Source organism: Branchiostoma lanceolatum, chromosome 16 (assembly GCF_035083965.1).
Source record: "Branchiostoma lanceolatum isolate klBraLanc5 chromosome 16, klBraLanc5.hap2, whole genome shotgun sequence".
In the NCBI taxonomy this organism is placed as follows: domain Eukaryota; kingdom Metazoa; phylum Chordata; class Leptocardii; order Amphioxiformes; family Branchiostomatidae; genus Branchiostoma; species Branchiostoma lanceolatum.
Window position 1 is genome coordinate 12,414,514 of NC_089737.1, and position 25,697 is coordinate 12,440,210.

The 25,697-nt window shown below is 40.6% G+C and overlaps 2 protein-coding genes across 2 annotated transcripts in view; one reads left to right on the forward strand and one right to left on the reverse strand.

The window, feature by feature from the left end:
* Nucleotides 1–25,697, reverse strand: part of LOC136421554 (protein O-mannosyl-transferase TMTC3-like) — a 48,485-nt gene that overhangs the window by 7,976 nt on the left and 14,812 nt on the right. Inside the window, exons 3-11 of the mRNA XM_066408900.1 lie at nucleotides 22,725–22,956; nucleotides 17,307–17,525; nucleotides 16,726–16,825; nucleotides 13,660–13,775; nucleotides 12,995–13,167; nucleotides 12,275–12,527; nucleotides 11,573–11,721; nucleotides 11,012–11,095; nucleotides 10,047–10,184 (exon numbers count right to left, since the gene is read on the reverse strand). Coding sequence (XP_066264997.1) covers nucleotides 10,047–10,184; nucleotides 11,012–11,095; nucleotides 11,573–11,721; nucleotides 12,275–12,527; nucleotides 12,995–13,167; nucleotides 13,660–13,775; nucleotides 16,726–16,825; nucleotides 17,307–17,525; nucleotides 22,725–22,956 — 1,464 coding nt within the window. The remainder of the gene's footprint in view (nucleotides 1–10,046; nucleotides 10,185–11,011; nucleotides 11,096–11,572; nucleotides 11,722–12,274; nucleotides 12,528–12,994; nucleotides 13,168–13,659; nucleotides 13,776–16,725; nucleotides 16,826–17,306; nucleotides 17,526–22,724; nucleotides 22,957–25,697) is intronic.
* LOC136422107 (G-protein coupled receptor 84-like) lies at nucleotides 1,758–4,186 on the forward strand. Its single transcript, XM_066409757.1, has 2 exons — nucleotides 1,758–1,800; nucleotides 2,883–4,186. The coding sequence occupies exons 1-2, from the start codon at nucleotides 1,758–1,760 to the stop codon at nucleotides 4,184–4,186; spliced, it is 1,347 nt and encodes a 448-aa protein (XP_066265854.1).

Genomic DNA, 25,697 nt, shown 5'->3' on the forward strand with positions numbered 1-25,697 from the left:
GTTCATTGTACTTGTGGGAAATACAACGAATGGTATAATGAATAGTGGACCACGGCTTAACAACCCATTCCAGTAGTGTGCATGTCGGGTGAGTGACAACAGAACTCCCAACCTCTTGGTCCAGAGGTAGGGTTGCTAACCGGCCCGGGACTGTGAAAGCTACTTAATGGTCCATTGAGTCTTCATCAATACGTCATTATCAAACAATACACACACTAAGTCTTGTACTGTTCTCAAATGTCTCTTCAGAAGGATCAAAGTTTGTGTGGGATGTAGAGAGAACCCCTCTGGCTTCTGTTAGCAGCACATTCGAGGAGACTGGTGACGTTGTTTGTGAAATACGATCATTAGGCCACACAAATTTAATTCCTTGGTTCTCAGACTTTTTAAAATGATGATATACAAAATGTAGCAAGCAGACAACATAAAAGCAGAGGGCAGGAAGGAGAACTTGAATATGGCTGTATTCGATCCATAAAACCGAATGCTCCCAAGGTGTAAACTTGGTCCTCTGGCTGTCTTTTTGACAAGTTTTTTCACTTGTTTTCCAAAAAATCCGAGAACCAACAAATTAAATTGCTGTGGCCTTGAGGTGGTTTGTGTTGTAGGTATAATGGGTTCGTAATTGGCAAACAATCATTGTTGGGTTAATAATATATATAATCTCTGGTCTTCTACAATGTCACTCACTCTGCCAACGGAGCGCTTCAGCTGACAGTTGTTGTTTGGCATATGGTCATTAAGCTGGTTTGTGCTGGGCTCAGTGAGTTTGAATTGAACATCATGTAATTGGCAGACATTCAGGTGGTCTGTGTTGGGATCAGTGAGTTTGTAATGAGTATTCAGTTGGGAAACATTCATCGGCCCCATATATGGTCTCCGACAAGATCGCTTACTGAGCGCTTAGAGCATATGCTGTTGACAGGTCTTTCCAGAGTTCCTTTGCAAATCTCTCTCTGTTTTGAACAACAGTTTTCAGCACTGCAACAGGTGAGTTACTCAATATATTTTATCTTCTCTTTGGTTTCAGAGTGCTTTTTCCATGAAAACAACAATGTGGCAACTGTTCTCAGGATTTTCATGTGAAAGAATTATGAATGGCTGTAGCTCACAAGAAGTGGGAAAATGTAGCGATTAATCATTTTGCAAAAAAAGATGATCATTATGTAGCTTGGAATTTATGATAACGGAGTTTCAGCAGTGCGGTAGTCCCCACATTCATTATTTATCATCTTCATGTAAGGTCAGATCTACATCACATCACAGCAGGAAAAATACAGGTATAAAAAATGGCACCTATGTCAGGTATGGTATTACGGTATAGCTGCAATGACAGATACTGTATAATACAGTATTATACAATAATATACAACTGTCTTTGTATGATTAACAAGAACATTGAGTTTCACGCGCAAGGTCTTTCCTCACAAATAAAACTGTTTTCAGATGTTTTACACATTGCTCCACTAACAGAAACCTTTTTGTGACCAGGTTTCATACAAACAAATATTAATTATATGTTGTTTCTTGTGTGGCGGCACACCTTTTTGTACATATGTATAGAACATATTAGATATTTTGTCTGACCCTTATAATCTTAGCTCTTTCCTCATGACGTCAAAGAAAACCAATCTGCCAGACAATTTGAGCTTCTCATGAATAAACAAAAATTTCAAACAAACAAATACAGGACTGGACTGTTTTGCGAGCATCAGAATCAACTGACGGTGGAAGCTGATTTAGAACCAACCTTCGTCATGGCAACTGTTGGGGAGTACATTGTCGTTGTCGTTGACGGAAGTAAGTTCATATATTTATCTTCTGTTTTCTTGTATATTGTATTTGGTTTCTTATCTTTTTATTTCTTTCTTTACTAAGGCCACACCAATTTATTTTCTTGGTTAACGGAATAAAAAAAATAAAAAATGCTAGATTGGAAAAACAACATGAGAACAGAATCTCAAAGGAATATTTTAACTTTGGTGCACACAGTATCAGGGAGTGAACAGGGTCAGGTGCAACTTTTCACCCCAGCCTTCTGTTTTCAGGATTTTTTGGCTAAAATTAAAAATGAAAATCCGTTAACCAAGAAATTAAATTGGTGTGGCCTAATCAACGTGAGGAAAAGAACAAGACAAGATGTGGTGATTACTTTCGGACATTTCGAGTGACATCCATCACTCTCTTTTTTTGTGTCACTAGAATGAAGTGGCAGAACGAATCGATACTAGCACATCTAACTTGTGGAAAAAAACATGGTTGAACATGTCAAAGTCACTAACTCGTAAGGATCCTATGCAAATGGAAATAGCGTTGGGATAATTCCTAAGGTAAGACAAGTTGTCACCATATAGGAACTGTTACTGTCTTTCGAGCAGCAAAGCAGGGTCCCATGTACTGGAGAGTTCTATGCAAAGTCCTCCCTTCCAGTTTATACAAGTGTCACAAATACTGCCAGACAAATGCATGTGTCCTATAGCTAGTCTGTATAGACTGATAAACAGTACTGTTGTTACTATTAGTGTAGTACATGTAGTACAAATACAGACTGTCTGAAACAGCTGGACCTTTATTTTGAACGTTATTATTTGAACATTATTTGATCTCATTACTTTTCCGATGGTATGTTAAAAGGACCCCTTGAACTCTTGAAAAACGGCCTCGGCTGAATGAGTGTATATTGTATACTTTCAAGGTTAAATAAAGGTTGAAAAAAAAAAGTAGCATGGTTTCTTTGTCCAAAAATACGTCCCATATATAGCACATGTATTCTATAAGACATCTTGGTCAGTGAAGAAGGGTTCTTGTGAAGAATGTCCTGTTCAGTTCAGCAGTTTAATATTCTCACTGACGTTAAAAACATGATTCATTGTGACCCGCAGTCATCATCGTGGTGACTGTTGTTGGCGGCCTCCTCACCATACTCGCCATCTGCACACGCCCAGCCCTACGGAAACTGGTCAACGTGCCTCTGGCCAGCCTCAGCTTTGGAGATACCCTCTACGCAGCCTTCTTTTCCCCCCTTTGGATCCAGCAGATCCTAAACCCCCATTGGGAGCCTCCAGCAGCCCTGTGCTGGCTTCTAGGCTACTCCACTCCAGTGCTATGGGGGGTATCGGTAACCCACATGTTGTGTATTGCTGTTCACAGATATTTCATGATCTGTACCAACAGTACACGTCTGAAGTCCACGCGTACCCTAGTGATCATGCTCTTGCTCACATGGTTGGTCCCCATTGTCTCATTTTTGCCTATTCACGTCATTGAAGAAGTTAAAGTAGACCCGAAGCTGAAACGCTGTGCGGCTGGAAATTCGGACAAAATCTGGTTGAAGATTCCCCCGACCATTTTGATATTCATTGTCACGTACATTGTTGCCCTTGTCTTTTACATCCTCATCCAAAACCATGTGAGGAAGAGTAAGAATCGTGTCCAAGCGAACGCACAGGGCCCTTCTACCCATTTGGCAGTGGGGGAGAGTGGTGGTGCCGAGCCTTCAACGAGCAAGGAAATCGTGAACGTGACAAAGGCTTTTAGAAACCTGGAAGGTGTAGAGCGGGTGGGGGACAAAACATCCTCATCAAGCAATGAAGGAGAGGAAGGGAATGACCTCATAGAGCCAGATAAACCCAAAGCCACTACAGCTTTAGGTAGACTAGAAGAGACCAAAACATATTTAACAAGTGACGAGGAACAAAAAGGCAATGGCTGTACAGAGCCAGGTAAATCTAAAGGCACCATGATCCTGGCTGCTACAGCATCAGGAAGACAAGAAAAATCTTTGTCAAGTGATGAGGAACAAAAAGGCAATGACTGCAATGAGTCAGATAAAGGCAACGCCATCACCCTAACTGTCACTCCAGTGTCAGATCAGGCACGCAAAAATGAACAACAGCAGCACGCTGTCCCAATCGGCAGTTCACAAAACAGTACTTCTACTGGTGCTGCTGAAAGACAGATCACCAAAATGATGATGATGTTGTTCGTTGTGTACACCCTCTGCACTATGCCCATCATTTTAATGGTGATTTTCTCCAGTAGAGTTCCAGCCGATGCCTTCACTGTTGGCACCTTGTTGGGCTCACTAAACGGCGCCCTGAACCCGATCGTTTACGGCGCGATGAACAAAAACATTCGCCGGGAGTATAAGCGTATGTGGGACAGCATGCTCAACTTCATCACGTGAGTTTCTGTTTGATATCGGGAAAGGATTGCTGGCAATTGACATTATTACTAGAAAATGAAATTGTACATTGTATGTGTAGGTAAAAAAGGAGTGCAAATGAAAGAAGATGGCTTGAACAAATAACACATCTATGGGGACATTGAGCTGAAATCCATTCTCCAGGTCTCGATCCTGGTGCCTCAGTTTGCGACTTTCAAATGATGTTTGACCATGCAAGACAGGCTTTGACAAAATTCAAGCAAAAGATGATTCAAGACTTTGTCAGTTAGACATATACGAATGTAAATTCAAAACCAGATGTTGGAGTTCATATTTAGTTCAAATTTCTTACAACGAGTGTTAACAATATGCAGCCTTTCAAACTGTAAACTCTTGTCAACAAGGTGTTCCCTCTTTTCCTTCAAAGTAGATCAGATGCTACAAAATAATGTAAATAATATGCATGCTTCAAATACTTCAAAGTTTCCCAGAGTATTGAAGCCGTATCCCTATTGTCCATGTGTTTTGCCCCTCCTTTGTTTACCTAAAGAAACATGGCTTAGTGTACTATCAAGTGAGGAATGCAGCTACATCAATCGTTCACAATACTGTATACAAAATGTACATGAGAAGCCCACGAGTTATGCCACTTCAGTTTGAGATCAGGCAATTAAAAGGTGACACAAACAAGCTGAATCACTGCAAAATTTGAGCTTGTAGCATTTTCTGAAAAGAAAGGAAAGAAACTTGATGTGCTCGGCTGGGACTTCATTGGTCCCGGAGTAAAACATCTACCCACGTTGATGCAGTTTTCGAATATTTCAAAGTTTGAAGCAAAAGCAGTGAAGCCGTGTAACCATGGTAACATGATGATGCTGACGCATGATGCATTCTACCTGTCCTTTAATTTGGATTCTTATGAGATTAATACCATCTAGCGATAAAGATACTTAATAGGTATATAAGCCGCGTCAATCATTCACAATACCGAACTGTTGATAAGCTCACAGGTGACGCCACTTCTCTCACTTCTGCTGAAAGCTCTTTCCAGCATTACCACGAATTTCCGTCTGTTTTAAACTGACAGTTTTTAGCATGGCAACAGGTTCGTTTGTTCAGACCCTTGTAGTGCCTAGTCGCACATAGGGCAGCAAGTTTCCTTGCTGTTTCAGTATATATATAGGGTATATTTCTATAGGGAGGGGTTGCTAGCCCTTACCCTCTATCCTGCTCGAGGCATCTCCTCGAACATTAGGGACCCCTCATTTTACGTCCCTCTCAAAAGAAGGCTGCAGCCCCGACCAAGATGTCCTTCCAAGGATTGAACTGGGGTCTCCCAGTTACCTACTAGTTGGAATAAGGAGCTCAGCTGTGAGGTAACATCAGGTGGGTAACTTATAATCTATGATAACGGCTGTATCTTCTTGTCTCCTAGACTTGTATTTGCGCTTTCTGCATAAGCAATGATGGTAGCAACTGTTTCCAGGTTTTCCATTTCAGAAAATTATGAATGGCTTTAGCTTACAAGTAGTTGAAAAATACAGTCTGATATCTTTATTGGCAACTTGGAAGAGCTACTGTTGCATAATTTTCTGTCATATTTTGCAGATCTATTGATTTTGCAGCTTGAAATCAGGATAGTACAATAATTCACTAGATGTACATAGCTGTGACAGTCATATGATGGCAAATACATGTATAGCCCAAGGTCTTTTCTCAGCCAATATAACAGTAAACTGATTTGATTGTTGATTTCTACTAATTCCAGGCTCCACAACAGCAGCCCTTTTTGTGAGCTTCAGAATCAACGGAAGATGAAAGGTCATTGAGAACCAAGCTTTGCCATGGCAACTGCCGGGGACTACATTGTCGTTGTCGCCAATGGAAGTAAGTGTTTTATGTTTTTATCTTCTAGTTTCTTGTACATTGTGGTGTTTTGTATCCTGTTCTCATGCAAGTCCTTTAATTTATTATATAAGTTACCACAAAATACCCCTATACTTCTACACATTCACGGATGAACAAAAAGCTACCTTTCTCTTGAAATCACAGAACCCACAAATACTAGAAAAAGTGGGACTTTTGATCTTCCGCTGCCTCTAAAAAAGAAGTCAAACCCAGCTAGTTTAGATATAGACAACAATTGTACTTAGTACCATTAGCCTATTGTTACAACAAAGTCAAACACAGTTTACTGACACATGTATGTTTTTCCCTATGTTTTTACCATGTATTTGCAATTAGCCCACGGGCATGAACTTGCAATAAACTTCTTATTAATATTTATTCCTTTCCCTACAAAAAGACATGAGGAAAAAGCATAGCACAAACATGTAGAATAATTATTCTGTTGGACCTTCACACTTCCTATTTGGTCACTGAAGTACTGATTAGTAAAAAAGGTACCATGATGACGATTTTATGCCTGTATAAATATCATACTAGTAATACATACATGTAAGAGGGGCTGCCCTAACTTGAGATGATTTTTTTATGCCCTAAAATGTGTGTTGAAATTGAATTGTTATGTTGAATCCGCAAAGAATTCACCATGAGTTGAAGCCCTGGAGTGAAAGGCAGGGCGAACATTATTAGCAATCCAGTTCTTGAATTCCCCGAAGGACCCTTCCAACAATGGCAGATTTCAATGTTTCTTACAAATGAAAGTATTAATTCAAAATTGAACATCTCTGTATCCCCGGATGCCATAGTCTTCAATATTTTGTACATTCCTATATGACATGTGTGATAGTCACTCAACTGCTTTCATAAGCTTATTCCATCTACCGTAATTGTGGCCAAAGTTGGCCATGCAAGTACATTAGAAGCGGGCCCGTATGGGGGTACATGGGGGTAGCTGAGGTAACCTAGTCAAAAGTCAGACGCATTTGTATCCCCAAAAATGAAGTGATTCCCACTTCTGGAGTGGAATACTCCGCCTCTAAAATGTTCTGTACAGCACTTCGTTCTCACTGATGTTCAAAACTACACGTTGTGACCCACAGTCATCATCGTGGGGACTGTTGTCGGCGGCCTCCTCACCGTACTCGCCATCTGCACACGCCCGGCCCTACGGAAACTGGTCAACGTGCCTCTGGTCAGCCTCAGCTGTGCAGATATCCTTTTCGCCACCTTGTATACCCCCCTTTGGATCCAGCAGATCCTAAACCCCCATTGGGAGCCTCCAGCTGCCCTGTGCTGGCTTATAGGCTATGCCTCTCCAGTGCTGTGGGGGGTATCGATAAGCCACATGTTGTGTATTGCTCTTCAGCGTTACTTCATGGTCTGTACCAACAGTACACGTCTGAAGTCCACGCGTACCTTAGTCATCATGCTCTTGCTCACATGGTTGGTCCCCATCGTCTCAATTTTGCCTCTTTACGTCGGTGAAGAAGTAAAAGTGGACCCGAAACTGAAACGGTGTGCGATGGGAAATGCCGACAAAAACTGGGCAAAGATTCCCGCGGCCGTTTTAAACTTCATCGTCACGTACATTGCTGCTCTCGCCGTTTACATCCTCATCCAAAACCATGTGAGGAAGAGTAAGAAACGTGTCCAAGCTAATAATCATAACGCACCGGGTCCTTCAAACCATTTGGCAGTGAAGTACTCACGGGGGGAGGGTGGCGACGCAGCCCCTTCCACGAGCACGACAACTACCAGGGTGACAGAGCCTTTAAGAAACCTGGAGGATGTAGAGTGGGTGGGCGATGAAAATTCCTCCTCTAGTGAAGACGGTCAGAAAGGCAATGACTGCATAGAGCCAGGTAAACCCAAAGGCACCATGACCCTGTTCGCTACAGCATCAGGCACAATGGTAAACAACAACAGGGCAAAAAGGATTTGTCAAGTGATGAGGAACAAAAAGGAAACGATCGCAATGAGCGAGGTAAACCCAAAGGCATTGCCATTACTGTCGCTACAGTGTCAGATCAGGCAGGTAAAAATGAACAACAAGAACAGCACTCTGTCCCAAGCAGCAGTACACAAAACAGTACTTCTACTAGTGCTGCTGAAAGGCAGATCACTAAAATGATGATGACACTGTTTGCTGTGTACACCCTATGCTGCATGCCCATTACCATAATGGTGATTTTCTCCAGTAAAGTTCCAGCCGAAGCCTTCACTGTAGGCCAGATACTGGCCGCGCTAAACGGCGCCCTGAACCCGATCGTTTACGGCGCGATGAACAAAAACATTCGCCGGGAGTACAAGCGTATGTGGGACAGCATGCTCAACTTCATAATGTGAGATACTTTTGACCTCATTAAATGATGCCCAGATTCTGATCATATATACGGCGTTCTTATTTAAATGAACACATTTTGTAACTTCTGATACCGTTTGAAGTCAGACGTTTTTGACATTTAGATTTGCCACATATAAGGTGCCAAACTATCGTTTTTATGACGACTTAAAACTTTCCTGGCTTTTAAAAACAACAGTTTGACACCTTATATATGGCATATCTTAATGTCAGAAACGTCTTACTTCAAACGATAACAGAAGTTACAAAATGTGTACATATATAGAATGAGCGTAATACGGCGTTCAATAATGGACAAAAACATTTGAGGTACAAGCATATGTGGGACAGCATGCTCAACTTCATGTTACATGTACTTGCAATTAGCCTACGGGCAAGAACTTGCAATAAACTTATTATTATTATTAACCTGAGTTTCTGTTGATTTCAACTTGCTAAAGAAAAAGGGAAGAGGCTTGAGCTTGGCTGGAACTTCATTGGGGTAAATTTTAAAGTTATTCATTCCTTGGGTACACTGATTACACTCACTGAGCTCAGAGTGCTTCACATTGCTTTTTACAATCCCGATATCTTGCAAGTTTGGTTACTTTGCTCTTACCTTACTGTTAGATAGTCTTGTTAACCTTAAGTTGTTAACCTTCTCCCTGCTGCCAAACTCTGTAACCAATAGGGAATCGGGTGCCAAATGGCTACTTTAGAGTGCTAAAGGTTAGCCTTTGGATGTACTTTGCTTTCTTGCACATTGTATGACTTGTACAATACACTTTGAAAGTCTATTTAGAATCATTACAAAATTCTTGTTTCCAAAACTTGCCACACTTTAAATGTTGTAACAAAAATAGATAAACTCTGAGGTTGATTCATTCATAGATTTTACGAATTGTATAAGAAACAATTGACTCTTTAGAATGATGTACTTTGTTCTTTTGTACATTGTATGTAGAATACAATTTTAATCAATTAAGAATTAATCTTGTTACCAAGTTCTTGCCATATTTGTGCGTTGTAGAGAGTGCAATCACGCTTACTATTCATTCAATGACAGAATACATTTTAATTGTCTTAAACCACAACTGACTCTATTGTATTCATCAATTAACAAAAAATGAATATACTATTTGTACAGTATACGTTCAAGTATGACAACACTGTAAGGTTCGATCCACTCACATGGGAAGGACCCCTATTCTTTACGATAAATGTGGTAGGTTCTATTGCATGCTCGAGGTGTGGCTCTCCTCAAACAAGGGATCCATTAAATCCTATCCGAGGGACGTCCCTAACTGAAGCTAGGTAGTACTACTCATTTTGAAGTTAGGAAATAGATACAACATGTAGTCTTTCTCAAGCTAGGGCACATCAATGGTACATGTACCTGCTGGGGATTTGACCCAAGAACCTTTAAATCCCACATTAACAACGATTATGTGGATGTAATTATGCGCATGTTTGTTATATTTTGTCTGACCCTTACCCTTGCCCTCATGACCTAAAAAAAGTGGTCAGCAGGCCTATTTGTCAGAGTTCTTCACAAATAGATAGATAAAGGCTCAAAGAAAGAAAGAAACAAATAAATAAATTAAAAGAAAACAAAGCAAACAGACAGGGACATACCCAGCAGCTTTAAGGAAATACTCCAGGGCCTCCGCATGTCTGTCCTGGTTCTCCAGGGCGTGCCCAACGTTATTCCACAGCTTTGCATTCTTCGTGTTCACTTTTAGCGCGGACTGGAACAAACTATACTCCGACTCCCTGGGATGGTAAAAAGGAAAAGATTCAAGTTACAGGTAGTCTCATCGCCTTTTTGAGGCAGTGGGTTGTTATTAGCCTCCTTCGCAGGCTTCCTATAACGGTGGCGTATACATATTGGGATGGGGGGGTGGGGGCAAGATTCTCTAATGACGGCAAGGGAGTTGTGTAGCCGAGGGACGATTGCCGTTATATAACGGCAATCGTCCCTCGGCTACACAACTCCCTTGGCTACACAGCTCCCTTGCCGGCATTAGAGAACCTTGAACCCCCCTGCCCCCATCCCAATATATATACGCCGCCGTTATAGGAAGCCTGCAAAGGAGGCTAGGTTGTTATAAACTATGTCTAGAGCACGTTATCGGAAGCCAAAGCGCATCCCTCTTCTTCCAGCGCCTTTTACCTCCTCAACTGAAGTCAGGTACCCATTTTTACACCTGGGTGGAGTGAGAAAAGTCTTGTAAAGTGCCTTTTCCAAGGGCACAACATTGTTGGTACGTCAGAGAATTTGAACCCAGGACCACTAGAGCCAAACACCTGAACCATTAAGCCATTACAAGACACCATGCTCTGGGAAGAAATCTAAACAAAATTTTGCTGTAACTGAATCCCTGACACACTATTGCTTATCAGCTCCACCTAGAGAGAAACTGGGGTACTGCAGAAATGTGTCAGCTGAAATTTAGTCTTCAACGGCTGCAGTACACACAGCGTTTTCAAAGGTGGAGCTTTTGCATTTAGAAGCCATAAGACTGCATGACACAGTAACTGTAACAATTAGTCTGTTAATGTTAATTTCAACCGATTTATATTAATCTAAAGGAGCTCACCAGTCAAAATTTCTCCAGATTGTCTTGGCACTGTGGAAGACCAGTAAAGAGAAGACAGCAGCATATGTGACGTACTTGAGATTTCTGAAATACACAAACAAGTATTAGAAACCTGACTTTTGGTTCTCAGACATCTTAAGGTGAAAATATAGGAAGAAAAAATCATGAAATCAGAGGGCAGGAAGGAAAACTTGAACATGCCTGTTTTCACTCCATAAAACCATGGCACAAACTTGGTCCTCAGGCATTGTTTTCATTATGTATTTCCCGTTAAGCATTCCATTTAAAAATCCGAGAAACATCAAATTAAATTGGCGTGGTCAACTAACCTTTGCTTAAATCTGGAGCAGGAAGGGCTTTAACTAACCTTTGCTTAGCTAGCAAGCTTGTAATGGCGATCAGTAAACAGAAGCCCACACTATAGCTGGGGATGTACAGGATTCGCTCCGCCACTACTATAGGACCAATCCTCGCACAAAGTTGTGTGGCCCAAGGGCTAATGAAATGGATATGGGTGCAACCGTATGCACCATCTCGTGCAGGAGGGACTTTTTCACTAACCTTTGCTTAGCTAGCAGGCTGGTTCCCATGGCGACCAGTAAACAGAAGCCCATACTGGGGATGTACAGGATTCGCTCAGCCACCACAAAGCCTACTGGGAAGAACAGATTGGATGCTGGGAGAAACGGAAGCACCATCAGAGATAAGGCCTGAAAAAAAGTTTCAAAAATATTAAAATTGTTAATCACACAAAATAAAAGACATTTTGATCACAACAATTGAGCAAACCTTCAATCAAATTACAGAATTGACAAATAGTAGTTTTTGACTTGCTTTAAGTTAACGACCAGATGATGATGATGATGACAAGTTACTTGAAGTAACAATAATTCAAATTCTGTTCTGTTGGCAAATTAGGAGAGAAAAGAAACCAATGATACTTGAATTCTTGAAATCAAATTGGAAATCATGTTTGAAAATTAATTATCACGAGGGACTAAACTTTTGCACATGTGTTGATATTCAAAAACTTAATTTACATTTTTTGAGAAAAACGTTACTGTAACAGTACTAATGTTCTAAATAAATGCCAACTGCACACTGTTCAGTAGTAAGAAGAAATTTAACTCATTTGCCAAAGGTATGTTTACTGGGATAAGCATCTTTAGCTATAAACTGTGTTTTGTTTTAATCAATATGAACATTTAGTTACATTCAACTTCTGAATATGGATATACATGCATAGACAGGTAAACGACCTACCATAATTGTTGCTTTTGCACGCTTCCCATCTCGAGTTAAAGCACAGTGAGCCAGCTTGGCCATGGTTACCCAGAAGGCTAGTGTGCAAAGGTTTCTGGGATCACTGAAAGTCTCTACCAAAGGCACGGTCCCCATCGTCCAATCACAGCACAGCTCGGAGGGAAAGAGGAGGAGCCAGGCGTTGATTGACAGGAGGTAGTTGAAGGTGAGCTGTCGGGTGGGGGTGGGGGACACCGAGGCGGGGTTGTCAAATCTGGGGTGGGGGGGAGACAAACAGTACGTCATAAAGCAACAAAACGTAGCCAATGAAGAAAGAAGAACTGAGTATGGCACATTCACATTAATCTATGTTCAGAAGAATTTTTACCTTTAAGTTACATATTCAAATGATAGCTGATGTAAGAGCCTAATGTATAGAACGTTCGCCTTGCATTTGGTAGGTGATGCGTAGGTTCAATCTCTGGCCGAGTCATCCCAAAGACTTTAAAAAGGCACACACTGCTTTCTCTGCTCAGCACTCAAGAAAGAGTATGGGAGTTGAACATATACCACAAATAGTGGACTAGTCCCCTGCTGTATTGACTGCACAAAGTTGTGGCCCAAGGTTCAAGTAACAGAGCTGGGCACCACCCAAAGCATCAAGAAAAAGTTTGACCATATTCAAGTCAGAAAAGTTATACAAGGTCAAATGGAGGTCATGACCTATGACCTATGTATTACCTGGTGAAGACAGGCAGCTGTGCTCCCATGACCTTTACCCTTGCCAGCATCAAACAGGCCGTGCTGACGACGAGTAGTACGTTACGAGCAATGGAACTCTTCAACCACGGAGGAAGACCCGACTTTCCTGACACAAGCGCATAGGCAGTAATGAGAAGGTCTTGTAACGTTTTCTGTAGAAAAAAAGAAAGAAGAAAATGTTACAGTGACACATGTTCTTATTGTATCTGTCATAATTTGGCTTACCATGGTTACGATATATGAACATCAGAGTCTATGAAAATTTGAAGAAAGCTTAACATAATGTCTCATTAAGATACCATTGTTTTGCCTCACCAAACTACCTGGTGGTGGCTAAGCTAATTTTATAGAAATTGTAACTTTCACCATCTCTAAAGATATAGATTTATGATTCTATAACCAAAGCATTACAGTAGAAAGAGAGATTGAATTTCCTATTTCTTGAAGAAGGCAATCATATGGTCTTTCAAAAGGAAGGTGAGTAATCAGTACATCCAGAAAAAGACTTCAAGTTAAGATTTTAAAATAAAATTATGGCATTCTGACAGTAACACATACTATAGTTGTAAGTCTTGGAATATTGACAATTAGACCCAAACTGCAATGAAAGTTTCTGTAGTCTCTCTTTAAAAGTGACACCTCACCCTTTGTGCGATGAAGACATCGTACACACAGCACACCCCTATGACTGTGATCCCCTGTTCCTTACACAGGGTGGCAGCACTGGTCAGAAGAACTGTGTACATCACATACCTACATCCTAAAGAAAAAACAACAAACACAAAGCCATAAAAGGGTTATTATATTTATTGTTCTGAGTTAGGCTTTTTGTTATTTTTTGTATTTTTCTCTACCAGGGAGACATTGTCTGTTTAAACCTTTGTTTATTCATGAGAACCTCAAATCTTCCTGCAGGCCACTTTTCATTGAGGTAATGAGGGAAGAGGTAAGGGTCAGGCAAAATACACAACAAAGATACAGTTTACATCATTTTGTTTTCAGAACCTTTGGTAGAATGTATTTGCTTTGTGATGATGATTTGCTTTGTGAACATGATGATTATATGAAAAAGAATTTCCTAATTTTCTCATGGGCATTTGTCCACAAAAGATATGATAATCATCAAATTTTTAGCCACCTTTTAGCTTCCCTTTGAACTGCATTCATTCAAATGCCAAATCGCAAGCAAGTGAATTCAATGGAGGAAACTTAGCTGCAGTAAAGGAGATTGCACTCTTTAACTGCCTTCTCCACTTCAATATCAGATCTTTCTTCATTGAGACAAAGCACTGGAACCAAGTGAATTACAATCAAATGAAGCATTCCTCAGGTAGATTTCCCATGGGACCTCTGTATACACATGTTTGCACATCTGTACTGATACACCTGAATAGCCAAATGACCATTTATATCATGGGTTCACATGAATCACAACACTGGAAAGATTGTTATAATTTATTCTTAGCACCCAGAAACAGGGTTTACAGGGATATGGGTATTTCAAAAACCAGGGAAAGGAATGGTGTTTTCAGGACCAAGAACAGGGATAGTTTTTGTGGACATGGACAGAGTTTTCATGGACAGGGTCATTATGATAGTGTTTTCCATACCAGTTACAGGGCTTTCAGCACTAGGGAAAGGGCTGATGTTTCATGGGCAGGAATGGGGATAGAATGTTTGGGACAAGGATGGTGTTTTTAGCACCAGGGACAGGGGTGGGGTTTTCAGCACAAGGGAGAGAGATGTTGTTTTAAGTACAGTCAAACCTGCCCAAGGCGACCACCCGGCGGACCGAGCAAAAACGGTCGCGATGGACAGGTGGTCGCCATGAAGAGGATTCCACTCACATGTTTCCAGGTCGAGGTTTTCAAATACAGTACGTAAATTGATGGATTATTATGTGAATTTAGACAGCATGAGCCCCACCAGGTTCAATTCTCATTGACAGAAAGATCCTACAAAAATTACATTTTCCGTTATCGTTGTAATAATTGTACACCGCTACATCGTGTACACATTTCCGTAATAATTTTGACTACAAAACAATGGTTGCCTCGATGATCGCAGCACCATCCCGCATTCACACGTTACATTAAATAGTACACACACATGCACATCATCGAAGTTTTAAGGCCTAAGACAAATCCCTAGAAAACACCTGCTGGCCCCAGCCTTTTTTGGGGCGCCGACCGCTGGATAAAAGGGTCAGAAAGTTTTCGATGTGACAACTAAAGATGAAAGGGGACGGTGATTTCGTCGCGCCGCGCCGCCAAGCTCTGTGCGACCGCATCAAAAGGTAAATCAGTGCAGCAGAACGCAGAGCGTCCAATAAAGGTTTGTGAGATTCATGGAAATAAAAGTCATGGAAAAAAAAGGAATATTAATTTTCATCAATAACTAGAGTATTCGTAAATGTTCATACACAAAAGTATCGTGTTTTAGAAAGGTCAGCGGTACGCTAAATCCGGGCCATGCCAAATCCAAGATGGCGTCGGGACCGAGGAACAACATTTCTCGCCCGATGTTTTACCCGCCGCGAAGTCATTTTTCGGCGGAATTTAGTAAGACACAGACACATTTTTGTTGAAAATACAAGATATAGATAGTAATTCCTGTGAAATCTGACTTTTTGACGCCATGCACTACGTATTCGTTTTGAAAATTGAGTTTAAACTGAACTGAGTTTGCGGTAAACTATAAGATTACGATAGGCACAACAACATCACAAACATTTGTCTTTACAGTGTTCATAGGAACATTTTATTAAAACACTTCATGGAGGAATCGATGCTATAACATTACTATTCCATATAATTTTGTCCTTATTTTTTCCTTCAAAGTCTTGAAAACATTTCCGTGAAATCCGACAGCAAAATGATCCGATGTCACCACAAGCTTGAAAATTAGGCGGCCGCCATGGGCAGTGATTGTGCTCTGTGCGGTCCCAATTCGTGGCGGTCGCGGTCGCGTTGGACGGGTGGTCGCCTTGGGCAGGCAGCTTAATGCTTGTGCCTACGGGGAAAATTTTCGGGACCGAGAAAAAGCGGTCGCCATGGCCAGGTGGTCGCGTTGAAAAGGTGGTCGCCTAGGCAGGTTTGACTGTACTAGGGACAGGGATAGTGTTTTCAGTAGTATGGCAGGGTTTGATTTTTCAGCACTAGGGACATGGGTGTTTTCAGCGCCATTTATTGGCATTGTGGTGTCAGGAAAAGGGACAAGGGTGCTGTTTACAGAGAAAGGGATAGAGTTTCTTTTTGTCATGGTTTTCAGATCACAAGGAGGGTGCTTTCATCACCAGCAACAGGGATGGCACTTTCAGACCAGGGGCAGGGATGGCACTTTCAGACCAGGGGCAGGAAACTGTTTTCAACACCAGGGACAGGGATGATGCTTTTAGCACCAGGAACAGGGGTGGTGTTTTCAGCACAGTGATGGGTTTTGAGCACCAGGGACAGGGATGGTGCAGAACCATAGACAGTGGTGATTTTCAGTACTTGGGACAGGGATAGCATTTTCTTGGAATGGGATGTTTTTTCTGTTGTGGTTTTCAGTTCACAAGGATGGTGTTTTAAGCAGCAGGGACAGGGATGGTGTTTTCAGTACCAGGGACAAGGATGGAGTTTTCAGTACCAGGGACAAGGATGGTGTTTTCAGCATCTGTAACCACAATTGACGTTTCAACACCAGGGAAAGGGACACCGTTAACCCACCTGCAGGTTTTGTAGCTCTACAGCAGCAGGTGTAGCATCTAAAGGCAGCCAGGAAGAAGATGGAGGAGAGGAGCTCTGCACGGCCCACCACACCCGTCACCTGCAACACCAAAGTTTGCACTTTAAACATGGCAATTAGAGATACGCACACACACACACATGGACACATGCACGCACACAAGCACACACACACACACACTGCGGTAGTACTGAGGTCAGCTGCTAGGAGGCCCATATCTATACATGACCTTTGCCTTTCCAAGACTTACATACATACCAAATATCATTACAATCCATCAAGAGCTTGTTAAATTATGCTGACCTCAAACATCCAGAGACACAGTCATGTACACACAGACACACACACACACACACAAACAAGGCTGACTGGAAACTACAGACAACTCACCACCTCCGTGTGTATGGGATGGACAGCAAACAGTAACGCGGCGAGAAAGCTTGTTCTGAGGCTGGCGAACATGCAGCAGACATAGGGATAGTGTTTTCAGCACCAGGGAAAGGGGTCGTATTTTCAGGGACATGGACATGAATCATGGTGTTTTCAGCACTAGGCTACTTACCGCCTCCGTGTGAATGGGATGAACAGCGAACAGTAACGCGGCGAGAAAGCTTGTTCCGAGGCTGGCGAACATGCAGCAGACGCTCATGTACATGACGCAGACCGCGGTGTGCAGACACATGTTCACCAGGTGGTACCCCATGGGTTCTAACTCGTGCAGAAGGTAGTTCAGCCGGAACGTCAGCACGCACAGGGGGCGGTATGACTTGTGGCTCTTCTCCTGGAAAAAAAAAAAGAAAAGAAATTATTTATACTTAGTCTTCTACTGAACCATCCTAAATTGTATGCACCTCATCAACATATCTATTCAGAGTTTAAAACCTGGTTCTCCAGTTCTTAAAGATAAATCATGTACCTGTGCCCTAAGCAGGTTACAGTATAAATAAAAACAACAACAATAACCACCGTCGCCATGGCAATGTCTTTCTTTCATTGCCAACCTTTTTAGGCGAAGTTCTTCATTGGGAAAATATATTTTGTTAACAACCCTCTACTCCCAAATGAATTCATCACGGGACCCCTTTTAACATAAAAGAAGCGATTTACAACTATGCTTTCACCCAGTTAACAACCGGTAGTAAATTGAGACGTCATTCAGAGTCCTACTTATTCCTAAGAGCAAATCCTTCGTAAAAGTACCACAAAACGAGAGAATTGTCATAAAACAAGCATTCCTCATTAAACCACCATTACAAGAGGTCAGATAAATTTTCAGCTTTGTATTGCGAATTACGACTTTATGGAAATACCATCAGTAAAATTGTGGTGTGAAATTGTACAAAAACATAGTTACTGTCAATCTTGATATTTTTTCCGTGATTTTATTTTTGTGCACTTTTGGTATTGACCTCTTCACTTCAAATTCATGACACCGTGAATAAGCATTTCCTATGTGTTACAGAACTACAGATTGAATGATTGTTACAAAAGCAAACTGAAAATGTCACGAAAACCCCCTTTGCCCTTCTACCATAAAATAAGGTTCCCACAAGATAACTAAATTTACAGTACATGTCTGGCATGAAAAAAAAAAAAAAATTTGTACAGCAAATAAATTAGGGCTGCTTCCAGCTTTAGATTCTTTTTCTGTCCCACACAATATTTAGGACCCCAACGTTGTTTATTTTTGTTGCTGAATCTGTAATGTCATGAAGTTCAGATTTTTGGGACAGACGGGGTGAATTTTTTCCCTTTCCAACAAGCAAATTTCTGTCCCTGGATGGCAGGACGGGTTCTGGAGACAGCTCTGGTATAGATCTATCTTCTGAGATGGTTTCTTGTTCAATGTTTATTGTTTATTGCTTCAGCATGCACATTGTATGGCTTCTTAAGTATCCTCAGCAGTCAGATCATAAAAAAACAAATTCTACAGAGCAAATAGATATATCTTCTGAGATCGTCCCTATGTCCCCTCAGTAGTCAGCTCACAAAAACAAATTCTGAAGAGCAAATAGATATGTCTTTCCAGATGGTCCCTTCAATAGTCAGCACATAAAAAACAAACGCTGAAGAGCAAATAGATACATCATCTGAGATCGTCCCTTAAATCCCCTCAGTACTCAGCTCACAAAAAACATTCTGAAGAGCAAATAGATACATCTTTCGAGATGGTCCCTTCAATAGTCAGCACATAAAAAACAAATTCTGTAGAGCAAATAGATTTATCTTTTGAGATCGTCCCTTAAGTCCCTTCAGAAGTGGAAAATTTTTGTGGAGCAAACAGATACATCTTTTGAGATGGTCCCTTCAAAAGTCAGCACATAAAAACAAACTCTGAACAGCAAATAGATATATCTTCTGAAACTGCCCCTTAAGTCCCCTCAGCAGTCAGCTCACACAGTCCCTAGCTTATGACATCCATTAAAAAGTCTCCTGTTGCTGACCGCATTAGCCAGTCAGCCTTAAGCACGCGTATTGACCCGCAGCGGGATCCCCGATCTCTGTGTGGTAATCTCCTCAGAAGTGGCGCTGCCCCCGCATTAACTACAGTCACAGGATCCATCAGAACAACAAATGTTAGATAACTGCTGCGGATCGCACTCTTTGGAGAAGCATTGTAAGACTTAGCGGGGCTCGAAAGTCATTTTCGAGTATAGAGGCGCAGACAAAATAAACTGTTTCGGATTGCGTTACTTGGAGGGGAATTGCAAAACTTAGCAGAGCTCGAAAGTTATTTTTGGGAAGAGGCACAAAGAAAAATTAAAGTTTGTGTGCACAAAATAAAGTAGAATGTCAGTAAAAACTTATTATAATAAGAACATTTAGCCTTACTGTTAGCTATTGATAACTGCTGTGGATCGCACTGCTTGCAATTGGAGAGGCATTGTACGACTTAGCAGGGCTCGAAATTCATTTTTGGTCTAGCTGCACTGATGCACCTATTATATACAGTAGTAACCTAATAATATGAAGTTAGGTGCATGGGAAATATTTTGGGTGCACAACACAAAATAGAATAGAATTGTCAGAAAAGCGCCAGAATGCTCATTATACAACAAGAACTTATAGATACTTGTTCCGCTGTGGAATGCACTGCTTGGAGAGGCATTGTACGACTTAGCAGAGCTCGAAAGTTATTTGGTGAAGAGGTGCACAGGAAAAATTTTGGGTGCACAACATAAAATAACATAGAATGTAAAAAAAAACTTTCAAGAAGAAACCTTACTGTGAGACATAAATAACTGGTTTGGATCGCACTGCTATGAGAGGCATAGTAAGACTAAGTGGGGCTCAAAATTCATTTTCGGGAATAGGAGCGCAGACAAAAAGTAGAATGTCAGAAAAAAAGGGTTGCCACTGGTAAGTGACACAACTAACTTGATATTTAATTCAAAATTTTTACAGATACTTAAAAGTGTCAAGAATATTCTGTATACAAGCGACGTCAACACCAATTTGATTTCTTGGTTAACAGATTTTTAAGAAAAATGCTAGATTGGAAAATCAACATGAAAACAGAATCGCAGAGGAAAATTTGTACTTTGGTGCACACAGTTTCAGGGAGTGAACAGGGCCAGGTGCAAGTTTTCACCCCAGCATTCTGTTAAAATGATGTCCCCTCATGCTAAGATTTGTTTTTTAAAAATTGGTTAACCAAGAAATCAAATTGGTGTAGCCTAAGGGTACGGTTGATAGTACCCTTACATATCATTGTAACCCTACACATATTTCATCCCCCAGTAATGTCCCGTGACCCAACTAGACCACTACACACTCAACATCAGTCAATCAATGATGTCTCTATCCAACACTAGATTACAGATGCAAATCTATCTTTAAAATCATCCCAACTAATCAATAAGTATGTCCAGCATGGGTGTTTAGGGAGGCACTTTACTTAACAAAGGGAATACTTCATACCCTTCATGACCATTACGTGCAGTGGTAATCTGTATGTGATGGTGCTTTTTACTTTGTTCCCGTCTTTAGGTGAGGATTGTTAAGTCTGTAATGTGTGTGATGCATCATAATGGCTACATGATCTCCTCTCAGTTCAAAGTTCCACAGTTGAAATGCAGAGTAATCGTCATTGTTATTGGCATCACATAACGGATGGAATTCAACACTTGTCCCCAAGACGCATCTGTGAATACAAAGTACATCATGTACTAGAAACACTCAAGTAAAGGTGAGGCCATAGGGACAGTATACTTTGTAGGTTGTTAATCCAATGTGCCTTGCAATGGGGCACAGTATTAGAAGGCAGAGCTCATTCCTCTCCTTCTACTGCCTCTTACCTCCCCAACCAAAGTCAGGTACCCATTTTTACACCTGGCTGGAGTGAGGAAAGTTGTGAAAAGTGCCTTTCCCAAGGACACAATGTCTAGCCCAGTTCTGTCACGAGTTCGTCCAGGAATCACACCCGTGACCTCTCGATCTCGTGTCCACTAAACTGCTGGGCCATTGACGGCAGACAACAGAAGCCAAACTATAGTCAATGCCCTAATATGTTAGAGTTTTGGATGGTTGTTTCCATTCTAGTCAGATTGCAAATTACTAAGCAGACATACAAGCAATTAAAAGCGAAATGTTCAAAGGAACCAATTGAGTGACAGTTGGTCACACTAAGAGGCTGTGATGCAATTTAAATTCAGATCAAAGCGTTATACATTATTCACCGGGTCCTTTCATATATGAACAAACATATTACTCCATTAATTCTGCTCCAGTGATGTCCAGATGATGTCTTTGATTCCCTCTAGTTCTGTATTTTTAGGAGCAGAGGACATTGCAGGGATCAAAACTCATTCAGAAAATGGTTCAGATATATTGTAGAGATCGAAAATCATTCGCAAAAAAAATTAGGTTTTCAGAAAAATTTAGGTGCACAGAAAACATTTTTGGGGCACAACATACCATAATTAAGTAGAAATAGTCAGTAAAACATAATATTACAGGCCTTACTGCCTCTCTACAAAACCTGAATCTAAAAATTCTATTCCAGCTTACTTCAAAACTTCAAAGTGATACTACAGAGGTTTCATAACTTTTCGGACACTTAAATGTCAAGAATATGCTATAAAATTGTGCACAATAACATTTAATACCTTTATGTGCATACCCTACACAAATATCTAGGTACACTGGCGCAGCCACTTTCAAAAATTAGGGGTACAGAAGAGCATATAACCTTTAAAAAAATTAGCTATATCTTACGCCGAATATACCGGCTATATATATACAGATACAGATGCATCCATGTATTTCGAGCCCTGGATGTTGAGATCATGTTTTGATTCCCCCTGCTTATGTATGTAAAGAGGTGAGAGGGACCGCATTTGACCTCTAGAGCACTACTGTTGTCTCACGAGACGGAAGGACGCCCATACTACCACTTTGAGCAGGCTGAGAGTTCCACATAGTGGCATTTTCTGCATTTCATCTGTTGAAACTGGCTACTAATTGGTATCTGCTAATTGGCATTTGCAGTTGGAGGCAGCCTTACACACCTCTGTCAGCACAAAATGATATGTTGTCACATCACAAATTTGTTTGAAGATTTGTTCAATATGCGATAAAGGGCATCCAGCCATAAAAACTCTTGCTACAAAAAAGACTTGCACTTGATAAGGAGTTCTGGGGCTCCCCCATCCATGTGCAAGCACGTCCAACCCCCATATGATGGGGAATAAAAGACGTAAGATTGGAGAGAGAGAGAGAGAGAGATAGTACTGAAAAAAAGTGTCTGTCCTTGGTGCTGAACAGTTGACTGTTACAATACAATGAACAGAATAGATTCATTCAGAATAGATTGGTTTTGATATAAACCTGAATCTAGATCATTCCAAAAATCTGATAGTCTCTTCCCCAGGTCAAGGCATACCAACAAGCAAGGCATCATAAAAATCTATTGACAACATTTCTTCAAAATCTAACCAACAAGTCAGGACTCAAAATAAAGAAAATGAAGAAAACTGACCATGTGCATAGGAGTGCCCCAGAAGTCGTTGAGGAAGAGGTTGTAGAGGGGGGTGGACGGGTGGAGGTCTCGGTTGTCCTTGATGGCCGACATGTCGTCAAAAACGAAACCGCAGGACAGCGAGTTCCAGTAACACGTCACCACGGCAACCACCAATAGGACGGCTGCGTGGGTGAAGGTGAAGCTAGCCATGGCGGTCTTGGGTTCCTGGATGGTGGGTTTGGCTTGTTTCCTGGATCAAAAAGAAAAAGATCAAAAAGATTTGATCACAGTCAAAAATTTGTTAAGGGATACAGTCAATCTTGTACAGTAGTGACCACCTCTACATAAGGACCACCAGGCCAATGATATACATGTACAGTCAAACCTGTACAATTGACCACCTTTAGATCTACATAATCACCACCTGGCCATTGATATACCATCAAACCTGTACAAGGGAACACCTCTACATCTTGTACATAAGCACCACCTGGTAACTGTGTAAAAAGTCTTACAATATGTTACATATCCGCCCGAAAGATTAACCTCTTCTTACACTTCTGCATCAGATTTGATAACTCAGAGGACGTCATCCATAAAATCATCCTCATGTAGCCCAACCTTGAAAGATAATTCACTTGACACCCGAAACCTTCCACCAAACACATCGCCCGTCTCAGATATATCCACTTCCAAGATTACTAGGTGTCGCGGAGGAAAATTACAATCTGTAATAGATGGTTCTTATATCTGCGGCTTCAAGCAAAGAAACGTGAAAGGAATTGGACCACTTTGACAGCCTAGTTTGTGTTGCGCATGATGAATACAAAATATTCCTAACTCCATGTTATTGTTATTCTATACAACAGTATGGTATACAAGTACGTAAATGTTGTTTTGTTTTGATGTTCATGATTTTGTAGTACCCTCTTCACCTGTGAACTTAAAACCACTGCTAACACATTTTCTGCCTACAATGAACTTAAATTTTTGCAAATTTAAAGGCATTTACGGTACTTTATATCTGTTGACTGGATTATATTTCATTCATTATTCAAGGTGTGTGTATTTAATCTTGCCAAATTGCAAGTCTTTAAGAACATCTTTAGTGCTATTAATCTAATAAAATTGGGTACTTTAAAGCCTTGAATGGGTACAAAAATCTAAGGAATTTTTTCTTTAAATTTTTCTTTCTTTTATCAAGTTTTAGCGTCAGAAAAGCTATTTCAAATTCATCAAATAAACATTAAACTCTTGCCAGAAGTAATGTTGAGTTGAATGAGAAATTCTTCACCAAATTATGCACAGGCTTGCCCCTACAGACAATCCAGCCATATCATCTATTCCTTGGGCCACTTTTAGGTTTTATTAGTCAAGGACAATGTGCGTCTATTATTGCTGGAATACGATCGAACTGTAAGTAGTGTACACGTACATAATAACGATTACTTTCTCTTAGCTGAACCATTCAGGAATTCATAATGCAATGGCAACAACCTACTTTTATCATTAAAAACAACCCAAAAGGTAAACCAGGCCAGAAAAGTTGCTCCAAACCACTCTCATGCAATGAAACAAATTCTACCCTTCCTATGTCATTTACAACTACGGACCCACAGGTCCCTTTAAAAAAGCTGTTTGCCTACTAGCGACTTTTACCATGTATTCCACATGGACAACTATTATAGCTATACTAATCCAGGATACAAGAAAGCTATTATTTTTATTCCTATTTTAGAATTTTGGCAAGGAATCAGATTTCTTTTAGATGACTCTCTCTCTCTCTCTCTCCCTCAAGATTTCTAAGTGAGATAGGTTACATGTACAAGCATTTGAAATCTATAAATCTAAAATAGACTCCCTTTTTGATTACCAATATTTTTACCCAAATCAGCACTTGAAAAATACCATCTTTATGATTAGAAAAAAAACTGCATATATTCTTATTAATAATAAGAGGTCACAACTGCAATCAAAAAGAACATGCTTTGGTTACAGTATGGCCAACTCGATTTAGTATTGATTATCATAGTAAATTTCACAGTATATCTCATGCCATAGATTTGAAGTTGCTAATTTCAATGATATCTCTTTTGGAATACCAAATATCTTTACCCAAAACAGCACACAATCCAAAAGAACATTGTGCCTGTTACAGAATCACTTATTAGTACTCAATTGACACTGTACCTTTCAATTTGGTATTGCTGATAGTAATGTTCACGGTATATCTCACGCCATGCATTTAAATTTGCTTATTCTATAATCCCTTTTGGAATATGAATCTTTTCACCCAAAACAGCATTTCAAAACATACATTTTTTACTTTATGATACAAAAGCTATCTGCCTAAGACATATTAGAGGTCACAACATCTATCAAAAAGAACATGCTTTGGTTACAATATCGCTAAGTCAATTGGCACTCTGTACCTTTCAATTTAAAAATGCTGATAGTAATGTTCACGGTATATCTCACGCCATAGATTTCAATTTGCTTATTTCAATTCCTTTTAATTTGGAATACACATATTATCACCCAAAGCAGCACAAAGAAAATAACATTTTTATTATAATATACAAAAGCTATCTGCCTGTCTATTCCTCAATAAAGAGGTCACAACTGCAATCCATAAGAACATGCTTTGGTTACAGTATCGCTAACTCAATTGTCACACTGTACCTTTCAATTTGGAATTGCTGATGGTAATTTCCATGGTATATCTCATGCCATGGATTTCAATTTGCCTATCTTATTCCATTGGCCTTAGGGGGTTACAAAGTAACGGGCTTGCATATGATAAGGTCATGTCATATCTTGATTGACTCAGGGTTTAGAATATCGCCTGCATATGCAGGTTAGCGCAGGTAAAATTTGAGAGCTGTACATGTGTGGGTGGGTATTTCTGATGCCTGCCTAACTTGCATTGGGCCGTCTGGCAGTTATACAGACACTAGGGTACAGGTGACATACCGCCAGTCACTTAGTAGC